Below are 26449 nucleotides of genomic sequence, written 5' to 3' on the forward strand. Positions count from 1 at the left end.
AAATGGCCTTTAAGCTTCTGGCCCCTTCCCTTCAGTATTACTATTATAAGTGTTGGAAGAATAAATAAATGAATGAATGAATGAATTAAAAAGCATTTGTCAGGCACTTAGTAAGTGCAAAGCACTTTGCTAAATACTAGATATGCAAACAGAAAACCAACATGATGCCATGCCATCAAGGAGTTTATATTCTAACAGAAAAAGATAACAAAATGTAGAAGGCTTAGGTTGCAAGTCAAACAGAAAGGCCCAGTGGGCCTGACAGTCCAGTAGCAAAGCAGATAGTAACGTACATAAAACCCTATCTGTTTCTAATGTTGAAGCATGAGACAGGGCCAAGGACTTTGAGGGTAAGAACTTTTCTTTCTTGTCTGGCAATGTCTGGCATATAACAGACACTGAAAAAATCTTTGTTGATTGATTGGTGGGACCAGCAGCATTTACAGAGGCAGTTGCCAGGTCAGCATTCACAAGAGTTGCTCCCTTAAATAATGGCTGTGAGGACTGGGCTGGAAATAGGGCCAGCCAAAGATCTGTAGAGTATTGCTATGACTAGGGGTCTTTGGATTATTTGTCCATTACTGGAAGTTGGCTGGCTGGTGATGGCCCTGGTGGTGGTAGTGGTGGTGGTGGTAAAGGCTAGGATGTTAAGTCCCAACTTTACAGGAGTTGTTGCTTCCTGAACAAGGGCCATAAAATGAGAATAGCCAGGCTGAATGCAGCATTGGTAGTTTTTTATATAGATATGGATCTGTATGCTTTTACCGCTATGCTTCAGACAAATTTTTTGGATAGGATGGATATTAAAATTTTTTCCATTCTACTAAATTTAGACTAAAGTTAAGTACCAGTCCTCCAAATAAGCAATTGTTCTAAAAGACCATAAGAAGAGGATGAAAAATAGAGTCTTCATGTTAGGTACCCTCTTGGAGAGAAAAAGGCATTATATTCATTATCATTTGAGCATAGATGGAAGAAATATTTGCTTCACATTTTATTTTTAATTTATTTTAATAAAGGTAATATTTATGATTGTTACTATGTAGAGAGTGTGTTTTCATGATATTATTTAGGAACTGAGACAGTTTTATGCATACATTCTAACACCAAAATTCTTTTGTAAAATGAGTAATATTTTAACTTATAAGTCAAGCAAAAAGAAAGCAGCTTATCTCTGTCCTGCAAGCTTTCTAGCTTCAAAGCACAGTTGAATCATGCATAATGTATATGGTTCTTTTTAAATCACACAATTCAATGTAAATGTCATCAATGATTAATTTAGGATTCTGTCTGGCACAGAACAAATATTCCTCTGGATGTAAGTGTGCCAACAAATATAAGTCAGAGAGTGGTAGATTTATTTCCACTGTTACTGCCTACTTATGAGAAAGCATATACATACGTGTATGTGTGTGTATGTGTATCAAAGCTATATTCAACTTCTAGAGCCAAAAGACCCCAACAAAAACATTAATATTAATTCCAACATAACCTTGAATTCAAAGATTACCTAATTCTTACAGTTTTAGTTGCTGCCCTTCATATGTAAAGATTATGCGTTTGGCCCGCCCATTATCAGAAGAAAATACTTGTTGTGGTTCAGTCATTTCAGTCATGTCTGATTCTTCATGACCCCATTTAGGGTTTTCTTGGCAAAAATATTGGAGTAATTTGCCATTTCCTTCTCCAGTTCATTTCAGAGATGAAAAAACTGAGGTAAACAGGGCTAAGTGACTTGTTCAGGGTCATATAGCTGGTAAGTGTCCGAAGTCACATTTGAACTCACATCTTCCTGACTCCAAGCTCAGCATTCTATCCTTTGATCCACCTAACAGCTCCTGAAGAAAATATTACTTGAATTTTTTTTTCAGTATTGAATATGTAGTTGGATTTGTGTTGATCTACTCAACCATACCCTTCTAACTGGTCCTTCCTGTCCCCCACATTGCTTCCCAGCTCCTGGGAATCAATTATCTTTCTTTTTCCAGCAAAGGTAACCAGGGGAACATTGAAGTAAATCTAAAGTTAATTGGTCCAACCAAAATACAACCAATGACCTTGGCTGTATTAGCACCTTACTATGCTAACTATAGTTAACTAGGCTAACTCAGCCAGACAAATATAGTTGCCTAAACATCTATCTTAGACCATTTAAGCCTAATATCCTATTCAATAACCTTATTAGCATACTTCAAACTTTTTAAAAGCAAAAATAATCTAATGAAAGCCACTTCACTTTAAAGTAACTCTCTTTTGAAACTTCCAATGCTGGATTTCACAATCAGTCAAAAATTTACTTGGTGAACACATTGTGGAGATAAAGGATTGTCAAACAACCCATCCTCCTCTCCAGAAAGAAAATAATTTCACTGTAAGTTGGTGATAATCCATAAGGACTTATTAACGGTAGCATTTTCAAAGACTAGGTATAGACAGTGTTTTACATAAGAAATGCTGGCAACAAAGAAATTTTTAGGCTACACAGGAATAAAGGAGCAATTCATGAGGCATTCACCCACTAAGTCATCAAATCTGTTCAGGCAAAGGGTTCAGTCATCTATTTTACCACTGCCATTAGGACAGTTCACTGTATGTTTTTTAGGGCAATTACCTTTACTATCTGAATTCCCATGGAATCATCATCAGGGTTACTTCTTTCATTAAAAGTGAAGCGCATGGTTTTATCCCAATCAATGGCTATACTGTGCAAGTAGTGGTCTGCCAAGGTCAACCAAACCTAGGAAAAATGCAATATATCCAAGTAAAACATGCAGTTTCTACTTTTACTCCTGAATATCACACAAGAACTTTCTACTCGATTCTTCATTTTGTTTACCCTACTTAGGGAGGTGAGATATAACTTGAAACCTGCATTATTATCAGAACTCTTTCAAAGTATGTAGGTACCTCCTTTGGTTTTACTAGCCCTAAAAAAATCATCTAAATTTGGGTTAGTCATTCAGTCAATAAATACTTATTAAGTGCCTACTATGTGCCAGGACCTGTGTCAAGTTCTGGGGATGCAAAAGGGGACAAAAGACAGTTTCTGCCCTCAAGGAGCTCACAATATAATGTGGGAGAAAACAAGCAAACAAACATATACAAACAAGCTATATGTAGGGATAATGGGAAATAATTAAAAGAAGGAAGGCATTAGAATTAAGAAGTATTGGGAATGGCTTCCTGTAGCTGGGGCTTTAAGGAAGCCAGAAAAGTCAGTAGACAAAGATAAGGGAGGAGAGCATTCCAGGCTCCGGGACAGGTAGAGAGAAACCCGGAGCCCAGAGACAGAATGTCTTGTTTGGGGAACAACAAAAGAGGCCAGTGTCACTGAATCAGAGTATATGCTAGGGATTCATTCCCAGAGAAGCAGATCTAACTCAAGTGGAAAGTTTTCTATGTCTGGACCATAATATAGATGTAACTAAAATTATAGAACATCAGGGTTGGAAGAAACCTTAGTGATCACAAGCTCCTCATTACAGATGAGGAAACCAAGTATGATAGTGGGTATGCAATGTCCAGAGGGCAAAGTGAGTTTAGAGGTAGTACCAGGGCTAGAATTCACTTTCTAAATCCATACTCTTTTATCTACACTGTCCTCACCACTATCTCCTGACAGAAAGTTTTATCAACAGCTGACCGATAGTACTAGATTTTTCCGCCTTAGACTACCTAAGCACTTGAAATTTTTATTCTTCTCCATATATAATTTTCACAGTTATTCCTTTCATGGTAAACTTCTATATGTTCAAATTTTAAGTATTAAAGTTAAATTTATAACAAGCTAATGCTCCACATATGGTGAGTATGAACTGGCAACAACAAATTACCAATAATGACATATACAAGAAATGCAATGAATGACATCTTAAAAGTTGGAAGAGGCGGTAAGCCAGTCATATAATGAGAGGGAAGGATAATAAACGGATAGCCCAAATGTTACAATGGTATCCACAAAATACTAAAAGACCTAGAGGAAGGCTTCCAGGATGATGTATAGATTCCCTTTGAGGATTTATGGAAGGACAAGAAAAAGAATCAAACAGGAATAAAAGCTAAACATGGGATTGAGGACTGTACAAGTATAAGAAATAACTACATCAGCGAGATCATAGATCGACCAATGTAAAATGTTCTAAAAGAGTTAGTTAAAGCAACTGGAGAGTGTGTCTTCTGGCAGCAGAAAAGAGAGCCAGCTGCAAACTCAAAAGAAAGTTAGCTTGTCGTGGTGGTGTTTGTCCTTCATTCTCAAAGAGGACCATGACATCAGGGAAATGATGACATGACTTGCAATTGACTTTGATTTGAGTGAGGGAGGGTTGTGCAAAGTCACTAGCCTCACTTTCTCCTCCAGAGCCTTCCGGGTCCGGTGGCCAGATATTCCTCAGGACAACTGGTGAAGGCTCAGGATGCAATAGGGGACCCTGCCCCTTTTAAACGAAGGTTTTTTCAGGTTCTCACTTAGAGACAGGCAATGCCCATTCAGTTAATAGGCCTCTTTAAGAAGTGAATCAAGGCATGGCCCCTTTAATAAAAAAAAAAATCAAATCAAAGTAGGAGGTGAAGACCCTCAGAGTTAGCCCTAGCAATTGGGAGTCGAAATGAAGATACCAAAAGACATCATGCTAGGGGCATAAGTTGCCTTGGCCATGTGTGTATCTCACTGCCAGAGTATTTTGTTTGTGTCCATTCTTCCTGCTAATGATGTGTGTATTTGTGAGAGGGTGTGTTCCAGGTTTATAGGAGAAATGTTTTATTATTTTATGGCACCATCCCAATAAATCACCTCGTTTGGAGTTTGTTTATTTTTTTTAAAAAGGTTACAAAAGAACCTTTTCAGTTCTATGGGAACCCAGATTATATATAAGGATATATACATGGATATATAAGGGAGAAAGTCTTAAGCTGCTGAGCTAGAATTTGCTTTTGGAAATCCTAGGAATTTCAAAATCCCCTTTGAAAAAGGAACATAGAAGGGGCAGCTAGGTGGCACAGTGGATAGAGCACTGGCCCTGGACTCAGGAGGACCTGAGTTCAAATCAGGCCTCAAACACATAACACTTACTGACTGTGTGACCCTGGGCAAGTCACTTAACCCCATTGCCTAACCAAAAAAAAAAAAGAGAGAGAGAGAAAGAAAGAAAGAAAGAAAAAAAGAAAAGGAACATAGTGATAATTTTTTTAAATCTTCTTCATACCTTTCTCCTCCATTCCTTTGGTATTCCAGTTGAAAGTCTGGCTACAGCCTTGAGAGCATCATACCACTAGAAACAGGGGAGATTAGAAGAACATCAAAATGGACCTACCATAGAAACATATATGTGTATAGACAATGTGTGTATGTATGTGTATTTATGTTATATACAAGAAAATACATTTTCTTCTGTTTTATCAGTGAATAATTTTACAACTGATCACTTATAAGAAGAACATAAAGATAGGAAAATTTATAAAGATAAAATTTGCTATGTATATATTCATCTGGTCACTTCAACTTTACTGACAAACTGAAATGCTGGTACATATATGTATATACACAGAGAGAGACAAAGGCAGAAACAACAACACAGAAAAAAAGAGACAGAGAGAAAAACAGAGGGAGAGACAGAGACAGAGAAAAATGGAAAGAGTGATAGAGACAGAGAAAGACAAACAGAGACATAGAGAGAGAGCAAATACTCAAAACTATTGAATTTTGGGATGTGTGTGTATACATACACACATACAGAGTGTCTAAAAATTCTTACTGCAGTTCTAGGCAATGAAACTATTAGAGCTTGAAACTGCACAAGACATTTAGGACTCTTGTATATGTGAGTAGCAACTAATAGTCTAACTTTGAGATGTCCCTGCATATAGTTTCAGATACTCTGAAAATAAGATCATAACACTTTATAAACAAATATCTTACAATATTACCTGCTGAAAACCATTTTGACCTAAAGATGGCTCAAGAGTGAACTTCAACTTCGTGTCAACCCCTAGAAGAAAAATACATGCTTTATATTATTTATGGAAGGAGACATCAGAGTTCATTGAAAAGATTTCAAATGGAAATTGAACTCATGCTACAGAATAATTATCAAATGATCAAGTAATGGTATCGCTTTTGTCTAAATTATTCTCATCAATGCCCACTGAAGGTACCTGGTATTAGAAGTAAAAATGAGAAGAACAATTTTGATGATTAAAACAGGACAGTATTCACAGGCTTTACTAACATAATTTTTTATATTAATTTATTTTTAGTTTTCAACATTCACTTCCATAAGCTTTTGAGTTTTAAATTTTCTCTCCTTCCCTTCTCACCTCCCTCCCCAAGATGGCATGCAATCTAATATAGGCTCTACATATACATTCCTATTAAACATATTTTCACATTAGTAAACAACTTAATTTTTTTAAAGCCTGGCCTAGAAGAACAAATGAACAAATTCTAGCTGAATTGTGAAAAGCTGCAGTGATGATACCATCCTCCCCTCTGTGAAATGTTCCATTACATCATGTTATTCTAACATGCTAAAAAAAATCTGCATTGACAGCCTTGTTTTTTTTTTTTCAGATAATTAGTTAATTGTTGCAGGTAAAAAGCTCAAAGGACTGAATTTTAATTTCAGCTGATGGATGAACTTTGATATAGCACTCTACCTCAGTTTCTATAACTAAGGGCTATGTAGAGAGATAATACAATGGAAGAAGGTGTGGACGTTAAATTTGTAATATTTGTTTAGAACTTTAAATATGCAAATCCTATACTAAAGTATGTATTATTGTGATTGAAATGAATTTCTAAAGTATAACTTAAGGAAAAGTTTATTAAAATATAATATCAAATCTGAAGGCTGTTTTATAGTCCATTTACTTCTAGATGTAAAATCAATTTCCAAACAACTTAGTAGTGCTCCATTTTAATCAGTTTTTAAAAGACACTCCATTTGGGAATTTGAAGATAAAATGGAAAAAGATCTATTGATGTATGTATTTAATGTTAACAGCAATGTTCATTTTGGCAAATTGAAAACCAATTAAGCGGTGGCATTTTGAAATTCTGAACTCCTGATTGCCATGTATTTTTGGGAACAACTTTCCACATTAGCTTCAGTAATTTGTGGCTAGGGATGGCTCTCTTGATTTATTGGAGATCCTCCTTCAGTGGCCTATCTTAAGCAAAAAAAAAAAGATATGAATATCTACATAGACGAATAATAAGGGAAAAAACACATCAGATTTATCCCAAGTCCAGTATGGTTCCACCTTGCAACCTTGGAGTATTTGTGTATATAAATCAAAGAATCATAGAGCTGGAAGCAATCTGAGAGGCCATTTAATCCAACCTACATCCAAACAAAAATACTTTCTAATAATATGCCTCACAAGCATCCAGACTTTATTTGAAGGCTTCTAAGAAGGGGGAATGAACTACCCTCTAAAGAAGACTATTTCACTTTTGGATACTTTGATTGTTCAGAAGTTTTGCCTTACATCAAGCTCAAATTTCTACTTGGCACTAAGATTATCTCAAGTGGTTTGTGTAGAACACTACAGACTACATTGACATTCATTTTTCAAGACATCTATGCTGGTCATCCTATAGGCCAGGGTAGAGGTTCTTAACCTGGGTTTTTTTTTTAATTTGATAATTGCATTTCAATATAATTACTCTTCTTTGTAACCCTATTTGTTTTATTTTATGTATTTAAAAACATTATTCTGAGAAGGGGTCCATAAACTTCACCAGATTGCCAAGGAGGTCCATGATACAAAAACAAAAAAGGTTAAGGAGTCTTGCTTTACATAAGGAGAAAGAGCACTGGGCTTAGGGTCAGGAGACTTCTGTTAGAGAAACACATACACACACACATACATACATGTACACCCCACTTATAGGATCATAGATCATGGTAGAAAGGACTTCAGTGACCATCTAGTCCAGTCATTTTACACTGAGGAAACCGAAGCCCAGTATTTTATTATAAATCAGTAATTTATTCAACGTCACAGAGGTCAGGTCAGAGGCAGAAACATATCTGAACCCAGGCCCTCTGTCTCCACAGTCAATGCTCTTTTTATTATATAACACAGCCTCCCTTTACTGCCTATGTGTCTCTGGGAATCACATTCAACATCTCTTATATCACATCTATAAAATGAGAGAACTGTACTGAGTGGCCTCACTCAGGTACTTTCCAGCTCTAAAAAAAGTATGTTTCTATGCTTACATATCAGTTCTGAAGGATTCAGCGAGTACTATACTGAAGGAGATTATGAAATTTTCGTCTTTAAAAAGTTGTTCTTCTTTTAAAATGTAGTTTTAGTTGGGTGGCTTCTCATCTATTATGAATGGCTAGAATTTGATTCTGCCTAAGGCATGGATAACCAGTCTTCCCAAAATCCTTCTCAAATAGAATTCTAAGGCACAATGTTTGGTGCTGTCCAAACCCTAGGTGCTGAATGGAGACGTGTTGCTCTAGTCATTCACCCAGCTTATTATGAAGATGAAGAAATACAAGTCTCAAATTGCTCCTCTTACTAACTCCATTGAGACACAGGTTCCCTTTTGGAACCACTGACATATGTTGTCCTTAATATTTTGGAGAAGACAGGGGCATTGCTAGATAGATGTACTTTTGCCAGAAAAAAAAAGTTTATTTCCTTTTTACACTGAAATCAAGCGGGGAATAGGAATCACTACAATTAAAGCCCAAACAGTTTTCTCCCATGCCAAAAAAAAAAAAAAATGGGTCAGAGAGGGTTTAGCTGAGAAGCTACAGTTCACAGTCTGCACCAGGTGCTGAAATCAGGTCATTTTCGACTTTATTCCCCCCTCCTAGAAGAGAAAAGATTTGTGTTTCACCTGGTAGTCTCTGCTGTTTCTTCCTGAGAAAAAACAAAATATTTACCTTTAATGAAAGAAGAAAGTTTTTAAAATAAATAAATAAATATGGGAACATTCACACACCCACACGCTTGGAAAGAGAAACAAAGAAACCACGAGGTTTGGAAAGAGCTCTTCCTCCATCACTGTAATTCAGACATATAGTTTACACCACTCCGTATCTGGTGTTGGGGTTAACAGTATGTCCACAACTACGAAAGTGCCCTCAAGCAAGGATTCTCTGAGATTCTGGAGAGACATACATACTGGTGTGTTTCAAGGAACGACAGCTTAATGAGGCTAGGCTCCAGGGGCAGGTGATTTGAAATTCACCTTCTGGTGTCCACCAGCCACCCACAGCCTACCATGAGCTTAGCCCAGGGTAGGTTGGATGTTCTAAAGAAGGAGGAGCTCTGCCACCCTGAATTGTATATCTCCAGGAAGCATGTATTGTATGCACATTGTTTACATACACACCCAGCTTGGGGAAAGGGCTTAGTAGGGATGTAGCCAGAATAACTCTGCAACTCCTGTTGAGCTTCCCAAGACCCCTTACAAAGGACCTCCTGCCCATATAGACCAGTCCCCTGAATGGGAGGAGAAGACAGACTAGTCTGATCAGGCACTCACATAGCTGGAAGCCTTAGGGAAATACTCCCGTCTTTTTCCCAAAGATTCTCTTCCTACCTGTCCCGTAGCACCAAACCAGTGCCTAAATCTCCCTCACTCTTTCTTCCCCCAAGCTGCCTGGACCCCGAACTCCTGCCCCTCGGGACTCCAGGTATTTGTGAAGCAGAAGGAGCAAAGTAGGGGCTCGGGTTTCTAAGCTTAGCAACAAACCAACAGTCTTCCTTGTCACCTACACTGAGACCAAATGTGCCTAGCCCAGGGTTATCAGGTAGGGGAAAGAGAGGAGGTAAAGGAGGCGGAAACCCAGCCCATTCCTGTGCCCAACATTCAGGGAAGAGCATGACCAGAAACAGTGGCCCAGTCAGGCACCCATCTTTCTCACTCATGAGGCTGGTGGATGGGCTAGACAGCCACTCCTGTCCAGGCCTTTGTGCACTGTCCCCCACCCCGCCTGTGGCCAAGCCCTGCACCTTCCCTCCCCCAGAGAGGGATTCAGTCGCTGAAGGCTGCACCATCCTAAATGCTCCCACTCAGTTTTCCTCCTTTCTTTCCAGGCTACCGGTGAAGGCAAAGGAAGGGTCAAAGACCCGTGGGTATCACTCTACCTTCAACCATGCAGCGCCACTTTCAAACCCAGGGAGCATGGGGGGAGGGAGCCACTAAACAGGCACCAGGAGTGCTTTTCTTCTGAGCAGCAATAAGAGAGCGTTGGGGCATCTGGGTGTGTTAGGGAATGCGGGGAGGTGAGGGGATTGGAGTGTCAGAGGCTCTAGCTGAGAAGGGAAAGGGGAGCCAGAGCACGTGAGGGGCACGAGAAGTCCAGGATCCTCACCCGGCTCCAGGGTGCAGAGCAGCCGAGGTGCGGTCCGGGAAATACAGCTCCGTTTCTTGAGCACATTGCTGAGGATGTTGCCTACGCCTCCCCCGCTCTGCCGTTTGAGGCATCTCCCACCTCGTCTCAGGGAGCCGGTCAGCTTGTCCTGCCTCATCGGGAACAGCCTTGGGCTCCGGGAAGGCTACCATCCACTCCTCTCCCCACCGCTGGCTCGCCCCGTAACTGCCCAGGCCCTGGCAACAAGGAAGTCAAGTAGCGTGTCCTTTGCTGGGGGGCAGAAAGCGGCTGTGGCCCCTTCAAGATAAAGAGGCGATTCAGGGCAGGAGAGCTGGTCTAGAGGCCATGACGAAAAGCCGGGAGGCGCCGAGGGAGCTTGGTGAGCAGAGGCCGGAAGACATCTGCAGTGCAGAGACAGTACAGCCGAGGGATGGAAGTAAGCCGAGGGATGGAAGAGGACTGGGGGATGGGGAGGGAGAGAGGGAGAGAGCGAAAGGAGAGGACTGCTGCTCCCGCCCACAATCCCAACACCAATGAGCTGAGGAGAGGCAGTTCATTCAATGAGCTCATATATGCCTTGATTAACACATGCCCAGCCTGGCTCAGTCGCTACTTCCAGCACCTCAGAGAGTGGGCGAGCTAGAAGAGCGCAGACGGACGGACGGAGCCCAAAGCAGAAAGAGAATTCTAAGCTCAGCTCTTCTCCCAAATATAGGGAGGGGCTCTGGGGAGGGTTTGAGGAAGAGGTATTAAAGGAAGCAATAGCGTTGTTGTATTTGTCCAGGCACTGCGCAGATTCAGCAAAGGGCTGACTTTTGTAAATAGAGCACTCCCCAATGACAACTCCTTTATGTAAGCAACCTCAAAGCCTAAATCATGCCCAGGCTCGAATTTCTGCACTATTCAGCTGACCAGCAGACCAAATCTGGTCCATGTAACACACAATGGTCAGCAGACTGTGAAGTGCACTCTGTAGTCCAAACTCCTTGTCACCACCCTCTTTGTTAGCAGGAAACAGATGTAGAAACAGAGTGAAAACAATCACTTATTTTTAAAGGATCAGCTTGAGGGGAAAGAGTTCATGTTCCTACATCAGAGCACATCACACTCAAACACTTCCCATTGTTTCCCCAGCCAGAGAGATTTTGAGTGCTACAGAACCTTTAGAGAGGGTTAGGCCTTTCCTATGATTGGGATATGGGCCTTATTCCTGTTTGTGAATACAGAGTTTTTCCAGAAACCAAGCAAGTGGGCTCCCAAAGGAGAAGAAAATATAAATTCACAGATTCAAAACCACTGCCACAGGAGAGGAATGCTGCTTAACCCCAATGGGAATGGAGAGGTTGGGAGAGAGATGAAAAGGAGAGGAGAGAGTAAAGTATGCTAAACTAGTGTCTATTCAACATTAACTAGCTATATGTTCTTGGGCATGTAACTTAACCTCTAATCCTCAGAGTCCTCATATGTAAAATAGGAAGAATACTATCTCATCTCAACTATTTCAAAGGGTTATTCTGAGGACCACTCAGAGTAACATAAGTGACAGTGCTTTAAGAATGTTAGCTAAAATGCAAAACAAATGTAATACATCCACTGATAAGTAATGAGTTTAGTGAATAGATGGAGCACTGGACTCAAGTCAGAACATTCAGGTTTAGGGTCCAGGTCAGTTAATTATTGTAAGTAAGTTAATTAACCCCTCTGCTCACCAGAGTTTTCTCAGCTAGAAAAAAGGATTAATATTTGTACTACCTACTTCACAGGGTTGTTGTGATAAAAGTGCTTTGTAAGCCTGAAAGTGCTGTATATAAATATGAGCTATTAATATGTTTTTAAAGATCCAATCATTTTAGTAGCAGTAGTTGAGACTGGAAAACTGGAATAATCTTCCCAAATCTCAATTTTAAAGAAACAAACACTGTCTTTTACCAAAACCTTTTAAAAACTCTTGTAAGTTAAATGGAACATGACCTTGTCATTACCCACAGAATAGCAGTAAAGTTATTACTTTGTTTATCCTACAAAATGAAGATAGATGGAAGCACCATTTTGCTAATCCTAAAGTTCTGGGTAAATCACCACTTCCCTTCTTCAGTTGAACATTTATTGGAAGAAGCCACAAAATCTTGCTGAATGGTGTTGCTACAAAATTCCTTCTCTCTCTTCTTGACTCATCCCTCATGTCTTTGTGGTCATTTTTTATTGACTTCCATCAGAGTCACTGATGCAGCCATTCCAAATCTTTTCTCCTTAATGGCATAACCCCATTTTCAGACCACCCCTCTCTCAGCAGGTAACCTTGAGTAGCAAATTTCTCTATGCCTCAAAACCTCTCTGACTTTACCCATGTTTTTCTTTCTTCCAGTTTCAAAGAACGAGATGGATTTCATCCTTGCCTGAATTAATCTTTCTAATTGTTGCTTTGATCCCTTTTCCTCTTGCCTTTTTTATTCCTGTGTCTTCTTTGTTTCCTCAATAATTTCCTCTATCTCTCACCTTTTGTTCCTTCATCTCTGCTTATAAATACATTGCTGTCTCCTCATAACTTAAAAAAGAAAAACTTTGCTTGCTCCTATTAGCCTCTTTTTAACTGCCTAACTTTTTGAAAGAATCATCTATATTTGCTGCTTCCATATCTTTATCACTCTGTAACTCTCTATTCCCTTTCTCCCTCCAATTCTCACTTTCTTTCCCTGCCATGCTATTCAAAACTGGTCTCTTCAAGGTCACCAATCACAAGGGTTTATTAGTTGTCAGATCTAAAGGCCTCTTCTCAGTCCTCATCCAGAGTTTCAGGGCCTGGGTTCAAAATCCCAGCTTGCTTCTTCATATCAGCATGGCCTTGGACAAATCACTTCATTTTCTAGGCATCCATTTCCTCATCTATGAAATTATGTCGCTGGACTAGATGACCCCTACTGTTTCTTCCACCTCTCAATCTATGATCCCATGAATATTGTTGTTGTTGTTCTTATCATAATTAGTACAATTCTGAACAAAAGGCAGGTACTCAAGAAATACTTGCAGAATTAAAAAAGAGCTTTCATTTGAATTAAAATCCATTTGTGTGCAACAAGGTCTCTCCCATACTGACAGAGCAAGCAAGAATTCAGGGATAAAGCTTCAATTCAATTCAATAAGCATTTTACATGCCAGGCACTGTGTCAGGCACTGCAGATTAAAAAAAAAAATTAAGTAGTCCCTGCTCTCAAGGAACTTGTAATTTAAAATGAACATTCATTTATTCCCTACGCTTTATAATAAAAGGAAAACTTACTCACAATTGGGGGGGGGGGAGAGAATTCTAACTCTAAGATATTACTTTCCAAAATCCATAGAATTGGAAACTGAGCAAGCCAACAGAACATTTTAAAGTTTCTCCTAAGGATGCGATGATCAGCAAAGGAATTAAGCAATCTTGTTTTGTTTACATTATAGAAGAAAGCCAAGGCTGCCAGCTTTTATAGCAAATAGATAATTAAACACTAAAATACAATACTCTAAAAAGCAACATGGCACAGTTATAGTATCCCATTTATTATGTGACTCATCACCCCTTTTCTTTTTTTGTGTCTGGAAAATCTTTTTTCCACAAAAAAAAGAAGTGGAATTCTAAATAGGCTTATAGATAACAAAAATGTTATTCCTTATTTAGCAGAAGGACCTAAGTTAGCTTCTCATACAAATAAATTCAGATTTGATTTATTACTAATCATGCTTACAGCCAGATTAGTAAAGTCATAATCACATAAATTAGGCATTGGCAACATACAGCACACATGCAAAAATGGTATGCAAGCAGATCTCCATTGGCATGTAGGCTGGTTGTTGCTGCCATCCTTGTCCCCATCCCCACCCCATCTCCCATGATAGGCCAATGTATATAGCACATGTTCACTACCCTCAGTTCCAGCACATCTGAAAGATAGGGGACATAACCTTGGCATACCACTTTTCAAAGACTGCTGGTTCCAGACATACCATTGATGAAACAAACTAGGGCATTTCCTCCAAAAGCAACGAATGAAAAAGCTCATGTGAAAGCTAGCAGATGAAGATACTTAATCTTGGGAAGCCAAGGAAAGTAATGAAGGAAAGGAGTACACATGTATGCACTTACACACTCACACCCATGCACACACACATATACACATGAATGAATAACTATGTGCTTAAAAGAGTTTAATCAAAACCTCTTGGAGACAAACTCAGAGAACTGGATTTGTAATCAGAAAACCTAGGTTTGAATCCCAGCTGTTACTCTTTGAGTTTGGACAAGGCACTAGGGTCTCAGCTTCCTTTTTTGCGGGAAGAGGAGGTGTTTGCATTCAGTGATCTCCTAAGGTTCTAAATCTGTGATCCTATTGAAATCCTTTCCAGGGCAGTGATTCTACAAGAGACTAAAATGTCACTTCTCTGAACAGAAAATGTTCGTTGTTATCCTGCTTCTCCACATTCCTATTTATGTTGAGTGTTATGAAATATTAACATAAGACACACCCTCACTGAGCAAATGGGTGTTTACTGGACAGCAACCTCTTTTTAAAAGGGATCTAGTAAGATTATGAACAGCTTCAGGATACAACACTTGAGAAAAGGAAGGTCAAGTATAACAAAGAGTCCTATTTAGATTGTTAAGGAAATCTGATAGATTCAGAACTGGTTGGATGGCCAGATTCAGAAAGTACTGCTTAATTCTTCAGTGTCAATGTGGCATGAAGTCTCCAGTACATCCGGGGTTAACCCTATCAGGGCTGTTATAACATTTTTATCAATGACTTTGATAAAAGTACAGATGGAATGCTCATCACATTTGCTGACAACACAAAAGGTAAGAGAGATAGCCCACATACAAACCAAGTAAGGATCCAAAAAGATCTTTACAAGCTAGAGCATTAGGCTGAATCAAACACAGCGAAAATCAATAGAAATAACATTCTATACTTGGATACCAAAAAAATCAACTTCACAAATACAAAATAGGGGTAGCACAATTAGAAAGCATTTGTTCTCAAAAAGATCTGGGGGCAGGGAGAGGGGGGTCAGTGGCCTGAAATGTGAACTCAGTGAATCAGGAGTGTGATTGGGCAGCCAAAAAAGTTAATGTGATCGTGGTCTGCATTAACAGAGACAGAGCTTCCAAGAATAGCGAAGTGCCAGTCCCCCTGTACTCTGCATTTTTCAGGCCTCACTGGAAAACTGCACTTAGTTCTAGGCATCATCACCTAAGGAAGATGTTAATAAGCTGTAGAGTTTCCAGAGGAGGCCAACTGGGATGGTGAAAGGCCTTGAGTCCAAATCACATGAGGATCAATTGAAGAAAATGGGCACACTTAGCCTGGAGAAGAGAAGGGTCAATGGACACCTGATACCTGTGTTCAAGAATCTGAAGGACTGTCATGTGCAGGAGGGAACAAACTTTTCTTGTTTGACCCCAGAGGGTAGAACCAGAAGCAATGAATGGAAGCTACCAAGAAGAAAATTTGGCCTTGATATTAGGGAAAACTTCCTAACAGCTAGAGTTGTTCACAAGTAGAATGAACTGTCATAGAAGGCAGTGAGTTCTCCCTCCTTGGAGGTCGTCAAGCAGAGACTGGACTACCGCTTACTGACAGACAGACATACTTATAAATTTGTTCATCATTTCAGTTGTGTCCAACTTTTTGTGACCCCATTTAGAGTTTTCTTGGCAAAGATATTGGAGTAGTTTGCCATTTCCTTCTCCAGCTCATTTTACAGATCAGGAAACTGAGACAAAGAAGGTTATCCAGGGTCACAGAGCTAGTAAGTTTCTGAGGCCAGATTTAAACCCAGGAAGATGAGTCTTCCTAACTCCAGGCCCAGCACTCTATCCACTGCACCACATAGCTGCCCCCAAAACCATGTTATTAGCATGGACTAATATCTCCAGTGTGTGTAGCAGAGGAACACAAGCCCCATTAATTACTCCTGTCTCCAGTCCCAGGTTGCACCAGAGATGTCACTTATCAGGGAGCAGATTTGGCCTAATGCCAGCCTCAATCAGACGTGTCAGCTCCTACAGGGAAAGAACGTACTGTAGCTAATAGAATTTATCACCAATTCTCTCAAGCTTAGACCATCCCGATACTAAAAACTTGAGTGCTGCAGAAGATGCAAATGATAGGTCCTTTGAGGAATATTCTAAATGATGGAAACCTATGGGGCAGGAACCAAAGGTAGAAGGTTATATAGTTGTGAATGTCATTGCCTGAGATAGCCCTAAGCAAAATTGTGAAAAAAAATTAATTATGATTTTGCCACCATTATACTTTCCTTTTCCTCTATCCTGGAACCTTTTCCCCTTTTCAATCTTATGCTCAGCTGGCTGTCAATGAATTTCTACTAAGATGTTAACTAAGAAACTTTCAGCATAATACTACCACCATTGATCTCTGAATCCCAGGTAAATTAACATTTTTAAAAAGAAAAGCCTTCCTCTGCTTCTGACTTCTATTGACCAGAGTACCTCATACAGGTGCTTCTGGGGCATATTCAGGCCTAAGTCTCTACCTCCTTCCCCCTTCACCATTCAGAATATATACTATACAAACATACTCACATGAATGAGACAGTGAGTTAACCACGACATAAGATGTTCAAGCAATGATTTATGACTAATTATAAGAGATACTATAATGAGAATTCATGCTTCAAGTAGGGATTAGATTAGATGGCCTGTGAGGCCTCTATCTCCTCTAAAAATCTATTATTCTATGAAGGGAATCGATAAACAAAAACTCAGCACGTAAACTCTGAAAATGTGCCAACCTGATCTAAAAGATTCTTTCTTCACTCCAAATGAAGTGAGGGGGCTTGCCCCATCAACAATTCCTCAATTTTCCTCTCTCTCTTTTCCTCCCTCTTTGCCTCCTTCTTGTACTCTCCAAAGTTACCCAAAATGTAGCTAAGTCTATAACTTTTTCTCAGTACTCTCTCTACTAGACCTCTGCAGTTTTTGATACCATTGGTCACTCCTAACTTCTCACTCCTGGATAAATCTGTTCTCTTTGGGTTTTCCTATGACCTGTTTGCTCAGACCTTATTAGTCTCCTGCTGACTGATCATCCTTTTCCCATCCACTAAGTATAAGTATCTCCCTAAGTCCTGTCCAGGGCAGTGATCTCTTTCTCTCTCTTTCTCTCTCTTTCTCTCTCTCTCTCTCTCCCTCCCTCCCTATATATATTTATATATATATATATGTGTGTGTGTGTGTGTATATATATATACACACACACACACACACATATATAGGGAGAGAGACAGAATATATATATGTATAGAATAAGAATATATATATATATATACTTATTCTCAATGATCTCATCAGCTCCCAAAGGTTCAATTATCATCTCTATGAAGAGGAATCCCAAACCAATGTATCTAATTCAATTTTACATTACCAGCTCCCAATTTTGTTGCCCAGAGAAGCTCATCAGCATTGTATGTCAATTTCATGATGGCATGCTTGCCCGGGTTCTGGATAATGGACAATGCTCTCATGCTTTCCCAGTCACCAATGGAGTGAAACAAGGCTGTATGCTTGCTCCCATGTTTTTTAGCATGATGTTTTCAGCCATGTTGTCAAATGCTTTCAATGAGGATGAATATGGCATCAAGGTTAGCTACCACACTAATGGTAAATTCTTCAACTTGAAAAGACTACAATCCAAGACAAAAGTAAAGGGATTGTTGGTGCATGATTTTCCATTTGCAGATGATTGTGCACTCAATACAGCCTCTGAAACCGAGATGCAACAAAGTAAGGATCAATTCTCTGCTGCTTGTGCTAATTTTGACCTAACAATTAACCCCAAGAAAACACAGGTGCTCCATCAGCCACCACCACACCATCCATACTTGGAACCATTGGTTACAGTAAATGGAGAAGTTTTAAATGCTGTGGATAAGTTCATTTACTTTGGCAGTATACTTTCCAGGGATGTACACATTGATAATGAGGTTGACACATGCATTGCCAGAGATAGCTCAGTGTTTGGGAGGCTCCAAAGGAAAGTGTGGGAGAGAGGAGGTATTATACTAACTACCAAATTGAAGGTCTACAGAACCATTGTACTGACCTCATTGTTGTATGCCTGTGAAACCTGGACAGTATACTAGTGCCAATGCCAGGAAATTGAATAGCTTCCATTTGAATTGTCTTAGGAAGACGCTGAAGATCACCTGGCAGGATAAGATACCAGACACCGAGGTCCTTTCTCAAACTAAACTGCCAAGCATTCAAACTCTGCTTCAGAGGGCACAACTCTGATGGGCTGGCTACATTGTTCAAATGCAAAACATACACTTGTCAAAAAGACTATTTTATGGAGAACTCACACAGGGCAAGTATTCACATGGTGGTCAGAAGAAGTGATACAAGGACACTCTCAAGGTGTCTCTTAAGAACTTTGGAATTGATTGTGTGACATAGGAGACACTGGCACAGGACTGCTCAGAATGGCATGCCCACATCAGAAAAAGTGCTGTACTCTATGAGCAAAGCAGAATTGAAATAGCTCAAGAGAAACTCAAGATATGCAAACTTAGAGAATCCACCCCAAAGATTCACACGGACTATTTGTGCCCAACCTGTGGTAGAACATTCTGAGCTCATATTGGTCTGGTCAGCCACAGTCAGACACACTAAAACTTGACTCTAGCATAGTGATGTCATTTTGGTCCTCTTCAAAAACAAAGGACAACAACAATACCAGCTCCCTGTTAGACATCTCAAACTCCAAATGACCTAAATGCAACTCATTAAATTTCCCTCCCAGCCTGAAGGCTCACCTCACCCCATTCAAACTGAACCTCCCTCAAAACTTGTCTATTTTTGAGATCATTATATTTCTAGTCACCCAGGCTTACAACCTCAGAGTCAGCCTATACTCTTCTTTGTCCCTTAATCCTTATATCCTATCAATCAATCAATGCTGTTACTTTCCCTCTGAAATTATCTTCCAATTACACTATATAGACCTTTTGTATATAATTATTTCAATGTGATCTCCCCCATTAGAATGTGAGCTCCTTGAGGGCAGGGATGGGATTTTTGCCTTTCTTTGTATCCCCAGTGTTTAGCACACAGTCCCAGACACAGTAAGTACTTTATAAATGCTTGCTGACTGACTCCTCACTTTCTGTTGCCCCAAACAGTTACCAAATAATTCCATTTCTACCTCCAAAATATCTCTCCTTTCCCACCTAATTAAGGGAGAAAACAGATATAGAATGGTTCAGCTGAAGGGCAGTTGACAAATGTCCTTCAGGAGCAAAAACAGGTCATATAACAATGCCACTATGTTCATAGAGCATTGTAGCATAACAGATGGTAAAACTCAGGACCTTAAGAAGCACTGGTAGGAAAGATGGCAAGGCTCAGTGGTCTATCATTTTACCATAAGCATTACAGTTGGTGATTTACTACTAATCCAAGTAATGGGAGCAGTCATATCCCCAACTAATGATTACTGAGAAGGGGATAGTGGTCCTGAGGCTTAGAACAGGGCAAGAGTCTGGATTACCTCCAACTGTAGTGGGGCTGGGGGAATCCACATCGGAGAATGTCCAGTGACTGGTGGAAACTAGATGGAGCAAGGGAGTGGTGTTGAAGAGAAATGCAACCATTCCTAGCAAGGGGTTGGTTAGCCACAAAAGCCAACCAATCCAATAATCCAAATCCATTAATAAATGCACTTACTATGTTCCAGGTACTGTGCTAAGCATTAGGCATACAATTAATAAAAAGAATGACAGGCCCTGCCCTCAAAGAGCTTAAAATCCAATGGGATGAGACAACATACAAAAAGCAGGAAATGGGGGGATGGGGATGGGGTGGAGAATACCCTTTGGAATTTGGATTCTTCCCAGTTTGGAAAGAGGAGAAACTAATAAGAGATCAGCTCTTGGAGTGAGGGTGGAAAGGATGGGAATAGATAGAGGTTTTCAAGTAAGACTATGATGAGATACGTGGGACATAATGAAGAAGGAAAGGATGAAGGGTAGCAGCAGTGCAATTAAAAAAACTCTCGACCAGGATACCTGTAGGTTCCTTCCACAAGATCATGAAGAGTGATCCTCTGAATAACCTTATATTGGGGCATCCTGATCTAGTGCTGTGCTATTAGCTATAATGCAGTCTCTCAAGGAACTCATGGGAACCATGATGAAAAGCTGATTTTTCAGGAAAGGGAATAACTGAAGTCCCCTGCAATGAGCTACATAGAGCTTCAGGAAGACCAATGTACTCCACAGGACAGTGGAGGGCAGCAAAATTAACAATAGGAAGCAACCATTGGTGTTATCTGCTAAGAATTAAGAACTTCAAGAGGAATGGTGCAAAGGAGCCACACTGACCATTTGGCAAAATACTGATGCCATCTGCTGGAGAGCCTCAGGGACAACAGCTCTGCACAGGATCTCAGGCAAATCGGGTGTGGCCTTTGCTAGAAGCCATGGACGATTGCAAGCAGAGAGGAGACTTGGTAGGCACAGATGGCCAAAGAACTCATGAAGACCATCCAAAAAAGGACCAGCCACAAGCATCTAGCTGGTAATGCAAACATAACCTGAGCAGGAGATATGTGACCCCCTGTGCCATGCAGATTTCTGCTTCTGCCTGTACCTGTTTTTGCCCCATATTTTCAGGATCTTTGGGCAAAGAGAAGTATAGAGCCAACTGCCTAACCCTCTGGGGACTGCTCTAAGGAGTTCCCTAGTGGGACTTATAAAAGACCAAGAAGCAGTGCTTCATGGCTGACTGTCTCAGCCTTTCAGGGCCCAGATGTGACACAGGGAGAGGATATTCAGAGAAAGAAGCTAGCTGTTCCTGCGCAGCAATTTGGCTTTATGCAAGAAAAAATGGCTAGATCATCCACACCCTTTGACCAAACAATCTCACCACTGTGTATATACCTCAAGGAAGTCAAAGACATAAACAAATATCCAATATATAATATAGTCATAGCAGCAGTCAGACCACTAGCATTTATTAGGTGCCTGCTACATGCCAGGCATTGTGCTAAGCATGGAGGATGCAAAGAAAGGCAAAAATTAATCTCCTTACAAGGAGCTCACAGTCATATGGGGGAATACCTGGTCACAGCAAAGAACAAGGAATAAAGAGGGTTCCCATCTACTGTGGAATGGCTGAAAAAATCCATGGTACATGAAAATAAGGAATTTTATTGTATAGTAACAAACGATGAAGATGAGGCATTCAGAGAAACCTAGGACAGTTTTATCAACCAACGCAGAGCAAAATAATCAGAATAAAGGAAACAATATATGCCATGTGACTGACAATGTAAATGAAAAGATCACTTAAAGAAAATGTAACTCTAATGAAAAAAAGCCTAAAGGTTCCAAAGGGCAAATAATAACACATAAAACACACAGCAACAGGGAGGGAGACTCCTAGGTCAAAATTTGAATACATTGTCAAGATGTGGTCACTGTATCCAATGTTTTTGCCTAATTATTTTTGTCAGGGAGTAGAATTCAATTTGGATGTGGGTGTTGAAGTGCCTATGATGCTAAAACAAAAGCCATCCAAAAAAAAACCCCTGTTTTTGTTTTGTTTTGTTTTGTTTTTAAAGAAGCTAACCACATGAGCATCCTAGAGGATTTCCTGGGTCCAGAGAGTTTAGATATCAGACAGCAGGTTTTGTATGGGCTATCATCAATGAACTGAAATCAATAATCCCTACCAGTGTAAGATGATGGGGTAAGCTGGACCATGGTGAGGTGGCTTCCCTCCCCACTGTGACCTCTGAAACTAAGAATGCTTGAGAGCACTCCTTGCCAAATGACCTTTGGGCACATCTGTTCCTATGATTAACATGAGGGACAAGCTACAAAAGATAGGATGCGAGAAACTGGAAATTTAACTTGACCAGGAATGGTTGTACCCAGCTGCTCTTCACAGACTTCTTGTTCCCCTTTACGATTTGCTTTTTTTTAAGCTATAGTGAATGCATTTAGCCAATATGCTGTCTTGTTCACTGGGGCTATTCTAAGAAGAGGGAAGGGTGGGATCCAAGTAGAGTCAAGAGAATTACAAGTGATTTTGGGAAATTAATCCATTCCCCCAGTCTGTCAGCATGGAATCTGGGAACACTAAGGAAGGTAGGGACTGTTAAGTACTTTTTGAAAATATAAAATTTTTTTAAATTTTGAATTCCAAATTCTCTTCCTCCCTCCAGCTTCTCCCCAACCCATTGAGAAGGCAAGCAATATGATACCCATTATACATGTAAAGTCATGCAAAACATTTCTATATGTAACCTAAAATGAGTAGCTCAAGCTTCAAGCACCACCTATAAAGCCCCTGAGGCAGAAACTCCCCAACAGAAGTTATACCTTCTCTGAGGTCTGCCTAAGGCAAAAATATAAGTAAGTGACTGTGAATACACAGGCATCAGAGAAGGGTTATACACCTGTAGTTGCTATTTCTCATGAACTCTGTATGAGCCATATTTATTTTCGTTAATCTGAAAATAAAATTATTCATTCTTTGAGCCTTATGAACAATGTGCTTGCAAGAGAAGTTTTGACAACACTCTATATGGTGTCAGATAATATAGCTCCATTTCTAAATTTTCTGGGTCGGGGCAATGAAGCAAAGAAACGAGAATCCCCCAAAGTGTAGTCAGGCACTTCATGCCAGGTGAAAAAACACCCTGACACAATATGAAAATGAATATGCATTTCTTGAGCATACACTGGCTACATAGATTGATGACTACTAGCAATCTGGGTAAAAAGGGAAAGCTGACCCAGATAATCAACAAAGCAAAATCCATGAGATCAGTCTAATTGTATGGCTGGATAAATAGTACTTACTTCACTATTTCAATATTTTAATAGATGTAACTATACCAAATAGTCATACCAATATGTAAAACACCTTTTTATGTTTAAAAAATATTTTAAAACATAGGAATAAATGAATCATTCTTCAATATGAGAAGAAGCATCTATCTAAAGCCAAGAGCTAGCATCTATCATGAAAAAAAACACTAGAGGCCTTTCCAATAAACTTGAGGTAAAGCAAGAATGTTTACTGTCACCACTGGTCTTTTGCCTCTTTTTGTATTTCCAGTGCTTAGTTAGCAAGGTGCCTGGAACATAATAGGTGCTTAATAAATGTTTATTAAGAAAAAAAGTTCTAGAAATGCTAGCTATAGCAATGAAAATTAAAATTAAGAGAATAAGCATAGGCAAAAGAGAAATAAAATTAATTTTGCAGATGATGTGGATATCAGACTCTTAGAGATTAAATTAAAATTCATTTGAAATAATAATATAGCCAACAATATTCAACAGAAAAAGAGAATAGAAACTACTTTCAAAATAAGTATAAAAAATATAAAATATCTGTAAGGCACCCTACCAAGGCCCACACAGTAATTATATGAATACAATGACAAAATTCTCATTACAGAAATGACAGTCTTAATAAAAATTACAAATTCAGTACCACAGCAATATAACTGCCAAAGGGTTATTTTATATAACTAGACAAAATAATCACAAATTTCATCTGGAAGAACAAAAGGTCAAGAATCCCAAGGGAAATAAATTTTAAAAGAGGGAGGAAGGAAAAGGCTCAGAGTACTAGACCTCAAAACTACAAACCTACAAAATACTACAAAAACAGTAATCATTGAAGTTATCTGGTCCCAGTTAATTATAGAAAAGTTGATCAATGGAACAAATCAGGTATACAAGCCCCAGAAGCAACCAAATATAATAGCAAAGTATTCAATAAACCAAGGATTTCATCCACTAGGAGAAAGATTTATTCAAAAATATCACTGGCAGAAATTTGGTTTAGGCCAACATGTCACATACATATAAGAATAAGTTCTAAATGAATACATGGCCTAGGTATAAACAAATTAGAGAAGCCAGGAAGGAGATATCTTTCACAACTATGGATGAGAGAAGTGATCTTGATCAAACAAGGCATAGAGAAGATCACAGGAGATAAAAAGGACAGTTTGGATTGAATAAAATTGAAAAGCTTCAGCACAAGAAAATCAATGCAATTAGAAGAGAAAGAGGTAATGAGTGGGGCAGGAAGCTCTGATAAAGGTCTGATATCCAAAATACATAGGAAATTTATATGAATATTTAAGAATAAAAGTCATTCCCTAATAGCTCTAATGATCAAAGGACATAAATAGGCAGTTCTCAAAACCAGAAAAGCAAGCCATCTACACCATAGGAAAAAATGCTTCAAATCACCAAAAGGAGACATGCAAATAAAAACAACTCTGTTGTTCCACCATATAACCACTAGATTGGCAAAGATAACAAAAAAAGGAAAATTACAATTCAGGGGAGGGGGAAGTTATGTAAGAGGGCAGATACACTAATATACTATTGGTAGAACTGCAAATTGGTGAAGCCATTCTGGAAATCACCAAACTATACCTATCTGTTGACCCAAATATACCACTACTAGGTAAAAAACCCCAAAGAACTCAAAGACAGAAGGAAAGGACCCACATACACAAAAATACTTATATCAGCACTTTTTTGACATCAAAGAACTAGAAACAAAATGGGTTCCCACCAACTGGGAATAACTGAGCAAATTGTGGCATAATAATGTAACAAAACATCATTGCACTTTAAGAAATGATGCAAATGACAAATTCAGAGAAACCTGGGAGGGCCTGAATTAACTGATGTGAATTGAGAAGTATAGAATCAGAAGAATAATTTCACATATTGACTTTATTATTGTCTAGGAAAACAACTATGAATAGATTGAAAACTATGATGAATGTAATAACCAAACATGATATCAAAAGTCAGATGATGAATCATATTTTCAACTTCTGGCTGAGAGGTAATAGACTAGCTTTACAGAGACCAGCCAATGTCCAGAACCAGTTAGCATGACTATACTCATTTGTTGAAAAAGAGAGATTTATTTTTGAAGGCAGAAAGAGAGTTGCTGAAAAGAGGGGGGAGAGTATAATGACAGTGAAACAAAAAATAAAAAAAGAAATTAACAGAATGAGCAGAAGGAAATTCAGAAGGGATACAAACAATAGGGCAGTGTTGGAAATACCTTGATAAATGTAATATACACTTAAAGAAAACAAGCTGTATGTCAAAGAGATTCACATGATCTCATACAATGCTCTTTTTGTGTTCTTTACATAAGGAAATATATCTGTGGGCATTTGTCAAGTTCATAAAATAACAAAATAAAAATAAAATACTGGCAATATCTACAATGACTTTAAAGAGAAAGTGGCATATTTAGAAGGGAATTTTGATAAGCACAAATACATCCAGAAAACCAAATATACCAAAACAGAGTAATTTTCAAAAGCTGATATATACTTTAATCATCATGAACAAACACATTCTCTCATAATACAGGATGAGTATAAAAACATTTCAGAAACTGTGTCCAATAATATATGCTGAGGCCACTGCCATAGTAAGGACCATAGAAGGAAAGGTAGAGCTAACTAGGAATACTCCTAGAGACAGACATCATATATGACCATGGCAAAAGCAACATGAACAAATTACTGCCAACCTATAGAAAAATATTAGAGGAATAAAATACATCAATATTTGGCAGGCACATACAACAGAAAACTTGAACGCTGCATCACCCAAGTAAAGGCAACAAAAAGGAAACATGTGGATTGGAGTCCAGAAAATGAAAATATGTCAAAGGTATTTGATATCACTAATCAATAGCTGAAATTAAAAGCCAAAAGGTTAAGATGATATAGGGAGTCAAAGGACCCCAAAGAACAAAATAAGTAATTCAACATCAATCAAAAAATATGTGAGAAGCAAAGAAATTAGAGCAAAGGGATAACCCTGAAGGAAGGACATGGAAAATCTGGGGTCATCTACATAGTTACAAGAAGGCCAGAACACATGAACACACACACACACACACACACCCCTTAGATCAAACCTGAAACAGAAAGCTTACCCACCATTATTAACATAATGAATGACAGAATGGTTATATCAAGGGAGTTGACTAAAACTCAAGCTTCTCTGCAAACCTAGAAAGTGACAGATCTGGATAAGATCCATAATTA

General features: G+C 39.1%; 1 protein-coding gene across 2 annotated transcripts in view; it reads right to left on the reverse strand.

The window, feature by feature from the left end:
- Positions 1-26449, reverse strand: part of TBC1D30 (TBC1 domain family member 30) — a 118030-nt gene that overhangs the window by 44465 nt on the left and 47116 nt on the right. For both annotated transcript variants that reach the window (XM_027854195.1, XM_027854196.1), the window contains exons 3-5: positions 5923-5984; positions 5202-5267; positions 2612-2737 (exon numbers count right to left, since the gene is read on the reverse strand). In XM_027854195.1, the coding sequence (XP_027709996.1) occupies positions 2612-2737; positions 5202-5267; positions 5923-5984 (254 nt within the window). The remainder of the gene's footprint in view (positions 1-2611; positions 2738-5201; positions 5268-5922; positions 5985-26449) is intronic.

Source organism: Vombatus ursinus, unplaced genomic scaffold (assembly GCF_900497805.2).
Source record: "Vombatus ursinus unplaced genomic scaffold, bare-nosed wombat genome assembly UNPS02010320.1, whole genome shotgun sequence".
Lineage (NCBI taxonomy): Eukaryota > Metazoa > Chordata > Mammalia > Diprotodontia > Vombatidae > Vombatus > Vombatus ursinus.